General features: G+C 45.6%; 4 protein-coding genes across 4 annotated transcripts; 2 read left to right on the top strand and 2 right to left on the bottom strand.

Moving 5' to 3' along the window:
• The first annotated feature begins 271 nt into the window (after nucleotides 1-271).
• Nucleotides 272-1,431, top strand: LOC120951866 (CDAN1-interacting nuclease 1). The gene is made up of 2 exons (XM_040370846.2): nucleotides 272-630; nucleotides 712-1,431. Exons 1-2 carry the CDS (start codon nucleotides 419-421, stop codon nucleotides 1,391-1,393), a joined length of 894 nt encoding a protein of 297 aa, XP_040226780.2. The 5' UTR covers nucleotides 272-418; the 3' UTR covers nucleotides 1,394-1,431.
• Nucleotides 1,396-2,253, bottom strand: LOC120951867 (mediator of RNA polymerase II transcription subunit 20). The gene has a single exon (XM_040370847.2). The coding sequence runs from the start codon at nucleotides 2,115-2,117 to the stop codon at nucleotides 1,461-1,463; it is 657 nt and encodes a 218-aa protein (XP_040226781.2). The 5' UTR covers nucleotides 2,118-2,253; the 3' UTR covers nucleotides 1,396-1,460.
• A 422-nt stretch (nucleotides 2,254-2,675) lies between these two features.
• Nucleotides 2,676-3,504, top strand: LOC120951063 (zinc finger protein 706-like). Its single transcript, XM_040369573.2, has 2 exons — nucleotides 2,676-2,790; nucleotides 2,872-3,504. Exon 2 carries the CDS (start codon nucleotides 2,878-2,880, stop codon nucleotides 3,109-3,111), a length of 234 nt encoding a protein of 77 aa, XP_040225507.1. The 5' UTR covers nucleotides 2,676-2,790; nucleotides 2,872-2,877; the 3' UTR covers nucleotides 3,112-3,504.
• Nucleotides 3,505-3,558: 54 nt separating this feature from the next.
• LOC120951062 (zinc finger protein 706-like) lies at nucleotides 3,559-4,608 on the bottom strand. The gene is made up of 2 exons (XM_040369572.2): nucleotides 4,475-4,608; nucleotides 3,559-4,165 (listed from the first exon to the last, which is right to left on the bottom strand). The coding sequence occupies exon 2, from the start codon at nucleotides 4,160-4,162 to the stop codon at nucleotides 3,926-3,928; it is 237 nt and encodes a 78-aa protein (XP_040225506.1). The 5' UTR covers nucleotides 4,163-4,165; nucleotides 4,475-4,608; the 3' UTR covers nucleotides 3,559-3,925.
• Between the last annotated feature and the right edge of the window lie 1,594 nt (nucleotides 4,609-6,202).

Here is a 6,202-nt window from a genome sequence, read left to right as displayed (position 1 = left end):
GGTTGCTGTTGTCACACAATAAGCATGTTTGATCTAACCTGTTTTTATTTGAATCAAAATGCAACGGACAAATCATGCTGGTACGCAAAAAGGAGAATCAAATTTAAGATTTTTGCTTAAAATAAGGATGTAATGTGTCGTAAAAGTAGAACTGCTACGGGATAATTATGTTTTTCATCTGAAATCACTTCATTTTATTCACTCCAATTCCTTCACCGACAAATAGATGACGCATCTCCCCGAGCATCTTGGCATTTGTTGTCTTTTTCTTTACCTGCTGTCAACTGCATCGGGGTACCAAGGTTGTTTGTTTACCTTTTTGTGAGGAAAAAAACGCACACGCAGCTGAAAAGCAAACGATCTTTTCTATCCAGTCCAGCTACCGTATCTGTATGCAGCGACCCGTCGAAGGATCAGGATGGTGGTTATAAGCGTGAAACGGTTTACCGAAATACAGAACTTTATCCGCAACTACCATGGCCTGTTCGTGAACTGCAACATGGAGCTGGAGGCCAAGTTCCCGGAGTACTCTTCCGACACGCTCGGCAGCATTACGGCGAAGGAGGTAGTGCAGCGCGTCAAATCGAATCATTCCAAAATCAGTGCCAAAGCTGCTTCCCTAGTGAAAGAGTAAGTACCGATAGGGAAAATAATGCATGTCATTATTGTCGAAAACACACATTAATGGTCCCACTTTTTACGCTGCTCTAGATATCAAACAACCGCTCGGCAAACGTTGGCCCACGATGTGTTGCAGAAAATGGCCATCGAACTACAAATCCCATCGGTAGTGTTGTGCCGCATCCTGCTGGCCAAAATCTACAGCGACATGGCGAAATCGGAGGTAAACGAAATGCTTCGCATGCCGGATCTCATCCCCGACTCGTTGCTGGCCGTAAATGTAAGCTACTGTCTGTACAGCGAAACAATGGACGGACCCATCACCGATCTGGTGCGTCGGTTCATCGGCGAAGAGTACGAGGTACGGCTGAAGAAGATGGCCCGTGATGCGGGTATGGTTTTCTACGACGAAGGCGATCTACGGCGCACGGGGTACGACAAAACGCCCGACCTGAAGATGGCCGTCCCGTTCATGTACCGCGGCCAGGTGATCAACTGGATAGAGAGCAAGGCGTCGTTCGGGGACATGGAATCGCACAAGCGGTACGTGAAGGATCAGCTGTCCAGCTATGGCAATCGGTTCGGCCCCGGGATCGTGATTTACTGGTTCGGCTACCTGGAGACCATTGCCGATTGTCCGGAAAATGGGAACTATGTGATAGTGACGGATGGATTTCCGGCAAAAGACGAGATGGAATTTCTTACCTTTAATTTGCCTGCCATCGTGGAGGACGACGACACGGGCAGCGAAGACAATAGGATAACCAAATAATGTTAGATATTTAATAGATATTTTATTGTAAACCTTAACGTGTACGTGCGTTTTCTCGAAGCTAAGGTTAAGGCCGTACCCCAACGGGTGCCATTGTTTGCTTCCGGTAGTTGGTAAAATGCTCCAAGTACTGGTTAATCGTATCGATTGGCTGATAGATTTCGTTCGCCTTCGAGTGGTTCGGGTTGATGCTGGAGCGTTGCGTAAAGTAGGCGGGCATCGAGTTGGACACGTTCGAGCCGAGAAATCCTTGCAGAAACTCTCGCATCAACTCCCAGCAACTGCCCGGCACGAGACATGGCCGATATTCCACCTCCACCAGCACGCCCTTAAAGTTTTGGCTCATCGTCACGCTGCCCAGCTTGATCACAAAGTCGCCGAACTCGAAGCGCTGCCCTTTGGATTCGATTTTCGTCTGCTTCTTGGAGGTGTAGGCCGGTGCGATTCGGGTCATCAGCAGATCGAACAGCCCATCGGTCACGAGCGGTATCTGCTTGGTGCCGGTGTCCAGGATGGAAAAGACGGACGCTGGCTGCTCGGAGTTGTGCAGTATGTGTACGGTTTTCGGCGGGCCCAGCTGCGGGTTCGAGCTGTACGTTTCACAATCCACCAGAAACTGGCCGGCGGGTACGGCGCCCAGCGCTACCACACGCTTAAGCAGAAAATCGATCGTTTGGGCGCCGGATTTATCCAACGGGTACGGTTGCAGCACAGTTACGCCCATTTCCAGGGAGTGCTAACAGAAAAGGCAGCGCTTTCTTTAATATTTGATGAGAAAAAGCAACGGGAGCCCGGTTTAGTGTTGTTGTCGCCGCAAAGTTGTTTATTATTTACCGAAGCCGAAAGATGACATCGTCAAACTAGTCAAGGTAAATAGATACAACATGCTTGAATGCTGTCAGTTTTGGTTAATACACCACCCTGTACCGAATGTAAACGAATAAAGTTTATTTAATAAAAAAGTGATCAGTAATTCGATTTACAAAATCGCTGTTCTTGTTATAGAACAGTTTTAAAATTTTATGAAAATGTTGTGGTTCAAGTGAAAAAGTAGAAAATAGTAAATGTATCACACTTTTCAACTGCATATCTGACAGCATAGCAAAGTGCATTTTGGACGATGTTTTATCAAATGTACCCAAAACTATCGATCTGAAACGTCTATTGTTCAATGTTTAATTATTTGATTTGTATAAAAAGTGGGATTTTGTAAGTAATTGCATTTTTAGTTACCAATCCCATCACAGCTTTGAGTGGATCAACCACCCTCTGTGCGACGACAAGGGATGATGCGATTGACAGCCATTTCGGAAGCGTTCAGATTGCATCTGGTGAGGCTAATCGTGGTGCGTGGTACGTTTCAACCGAGTTAAGGTGTAAAATCTGTTTATAAATCGGTAAGATAGCTCTGCAAATGCCTTGCAAATAATGAAGGGATGGACTAACTAACATCCGTATTTGGATTGGCTTTATTCCAGCATACAATGGCTCGCGGTCACCAGAAGATCCAGTCGCAGCAGAAGGCGCAGGAAAAGGCTGCCAAGCTAAAGAAGCAGCAGGGGCACGGGCTGAGCGACCAGATGAAGGCGGCCCAGAAAGCGCTCGTGTTCTCCTGCGCGGTGTGCAAATCACAGATGCCCGACCCGAAAACGTACAAGCAGCACTTTGAAAACAAACATCCCAAGAACGAACTCCCGGCCGAGCTGAAGGACGTTTAACAATCGGACGGGTGCACGCACGCTGGCGTGATACAGATTGGGGATGCCCGCTTATCCGAGAGGTTCGATTCCGTGAATTGCTTCAACGATGGTTAGTGTATGCCGCCGGTTAAAGTCGCTTACGTTTACATTGAGATTATTTCCTTCTGCTTCCGCCGTATGCTTGCAAATCAACCGTTAGAGCGCGTTTTAGTTAATTCAGTGCAAGAGAGCACCCAGAGTTTGCATGTTTCCTACCCACACGTTCAATGTAAATAGATAGAAAAAGAAAACGGTTTTAAAGCGATCGTGCATTTGTTTGTGAGATATAACTTTCCCTAAGCGCTTTCCACACTACCTGACCACCTCACAACACGACAAGTATTAAATAAAGATAAATTGTGTATATCTTGAGATGGGGTTTGAGTTTGCCTCAATCACTACGAATAACCCCCGAACGCATGTAAATTATTCAAAAAATGTCAACGGCTTTATTTAGTTTACTTTATCGTTACACATTATCAAAGAGTTTGCTGCTCAGAATAATAAAGGGATTGGTAGCCTGCCTGTAGTCCTAGGAAAACCGAACAGAAGCAATGCTCATCATGGCCTAACGTTGCGTGCGCTAAATTCTCTACTTAATTTCGCGATACGAAATTAAATTAATCGAAGACCACAATCGTCTCTGTGTGTGTGTGTGTCCGGTTGCTGGTTGTTAAAAGAACTGGAGGGAAAAAAGTACACCCAAACCAAAGCGGTCTGCTGCATCACCCCCTTTGGCTGGTTAGTGTGTGTGGTCGGTCGGCGTGGTGCACCCTTGCGCATCCGCTCGCCTTTAGACGACGTCCTTCAGCTCTGCCGGGAGATCATTTTTGGGATGTTTGTTTTCAAAGTGCTGCTTGTACGTTTTCGGGTCGGGCATCTGTGATTTGCACACCGCGCAGGAGAACACGAGCGCTTTCTGGGCCGCCTTCATCTGGTCGCTCAGCCCGTGCCCCTGCTGCTTCTTCATCTTGGCAGCCTTTTCCTGCGCCTTCTGCTGCGACTGGATCTTCTGGTGTCCACGGGCCATCGTCTGCGAGCGAGAAGAAAACGGGTGGAAGGGGATGGTGAATGTAAGCGCCTATGCCGTTAGCGAGTGAATGCACGCGTTTCGCATTGCTGAACAGTTGGTACGGGCGCGCACGCATGGTGGTGGGAGTCGTTGTTTCGAGAACATATCTCGCAGGCACTGTGCATGGAGCGATGTGTGTGTCATGGTTTTCCCAAGCGCTCCATGGAGTGGGAAGTGGTTGTGACTTTCTCCTGGCCGCTTGCGGAACGCCTTTCCTACCATTGCGTCGCAACACCGCCAGTTTGTAGTTGCTGGGCACGAAATACTTACAATTTGTACGGGAAGTGCGTTTTAGTTAAAGGTTTTGGGGGAAATCAACGGAATATGTACAAAGTCGTGTGCTTGGCATGCAAAATTTTCTCTCTGGATTTCGTTTGACAGCGGCCGAGGCTTATTTTGACAGCTTTTGTTGTCCCGTACAGCATGGCGAGTGTTTTTGACGTTCGAATATCGCTGCATCTCGCTCGTTTTCTCTACCCTCCCTTTACTTGCCTCCAGTGCTCGTTTCAAGGTGAGCTTTTGTGCCCCCTTCTCCCATTTCGAACGCTTCGTCCTCGTTTGTCCATATCCCAAGTGCCACAAATCCACTAAACGACCACTAAACGGGTTCGAAACGACTCAAGCTCTCAACCTTAACTGAATATAAAAAGACTTCGTTTAGCAGACGGCAAACGACTCATGTATTCTAAAAATAGAAAAAAGCTGGTGGCGCCATCTATTGGTGGGATAGCGACACAGTGGAGCTTCCTCGCTTGCAGGAGAGCTTTCTCATTCCCTCTGTACTGTTGTATGGTTTCGCATTGAAGTTATGTATCGCTAGAACTAGAACGGCGATATGATTGTTGAAATACTAAACTCCAATGGACATCACCAGCACTGAAGCAAATGAGATTTGAGTACAGTCTGTTCCCGAGTTACGCGGTTCTCGACTTACGCGGATTCGGAGTTACGCGGTTTTCTAAATTTGACAGACTATATGTCAAATCAGTACAATTTGCATCAAGTTCGGTAAAAATTTCATTTTTGCTTACAAATTGAAACCGCTTAAAAGCCAGAAATATTAGAATTTTTCACATAAATCATATCAAATAAATGATAAAGTGTATAAAAGTACTAAACTAAATAAAAAACTCTGAGTATTGAATAGTATTTTTATTAAAAAAATGAGAAATTCGACATACGCGGATATTCGAGTTACGCGGATTCGCTGGAAACGCAGAAACCGCGTAACTCGGGAACAGACTGTAATGGACGATGGTGTTGATACCCATGTATCTTGACCACACGACCATTCATATAGATTTTTGCTCGGAAAGTTAGAAGACTATATAGGTCCCCAAGCGCCACAGATTAAGCTCAAACGACTGGAAAATTGAATATCCATAGAAAAAAATGAAAGCTCTACAGCTTCATTGGTTTGATCAATAGATGGCGTATTACATCATCATTATATTGCTATCCTTTTCTTGTAATGTGTTTCGACAAGTTTCATCTTATCATGACCTATATAGTCTTCTAACTTTCTGAGCAAAAATCTATATGAATGGTCGTGTGGTCAGATACGTGGGTATCAACACCAACGATCATTACTCAAATCTCACTTGCTTCAGTACTGGTGGTTTCGGTTGGAGTTTAGTATTTAAACAATCGTATCGTCGTTCTAGTTCTAGCGATGCATAACTTCAATGCGAAACCATACAACAGTACAAAGGATATGAGAAAGCTCTCCTCCAAGCGATGAAGCTCAACTGGTTGGGGTATGCCACCAACAGAGAGCGCCACCAGCTTTTTCGCTATTTTTAGATTGCATGAGTCGTTTGCCGTCTGCTAAACGAAGTCTTTCTATATTCCGTTTAGGTAGAGAACTTGAGTCGTTTAGAAGCCGTTTAGTGGTCGTTTAGTGGATTTGTGGCACTTGGGTCATGATAAGATTAAACTTGTCAAAGCACATTGCAAGAAAAGGACAGCAATATAATGATGAGTTGTAATACGCCATCT

The sequence above is a fragment of the Anopheles coluzzii genome, chromosome 2 (assembly GCF_943734685.1).
Source record: "Anopheles coluzzii chromosome 2, AcolN3, whole genome shotgun sequence".
In the NCBI taxonomy this organism is placed as follows: Eukaryota; Metazoa; Arthropoda; class Insecta; order Diptera; family Culicidae; genus Anopheles; species Anopheles coluzzii.
This window is presented reverse-complemented; position numbering and strand designations above follow the sequence as displayed.

What these genes read in the sequence shown, in the direction of transcription:
- LOC120951866 (XM_040370846.2), top strand. Translation starts at nt 419, where the DNA reads ATGGTGGTTATAAGCGTGAAACGGTTTACCGAAATACAGAACTTTATC. An exon ending in GCTGCTTCCCTAGTGAAAGA is followed by an intron (nt 631 to 711) that starts GTAAGTACCGAT and finishes ACGCTGCTCTAG; the next exon opens with ATATCAAACAACCGCTCGGC.
- LOC120951062 (XM_040369572.2), bottom strand. Translation starts at nt 4,162, where the DNA reads ATGGCCCGTGGACACCAGAAGATCCAGTCGCAGCAGAAGGCGCAGGAA.
- LOC120951063 (XM_040369573.2), top strand. Translation starts at nt 2,878, where the DNA reads ATGGCTCGCGGTCACCAGAAGATCCAGTCGCAGCAGAAGGCGCAGGAA.
- LOC120951867 (XM_040370847.2), bottom strand. Translation starts at nt 2,117, where the DNA reads ATGGGCGTAACTGTGCTGCAACCGTACCCGTTGGATAAATCCGGCGCC.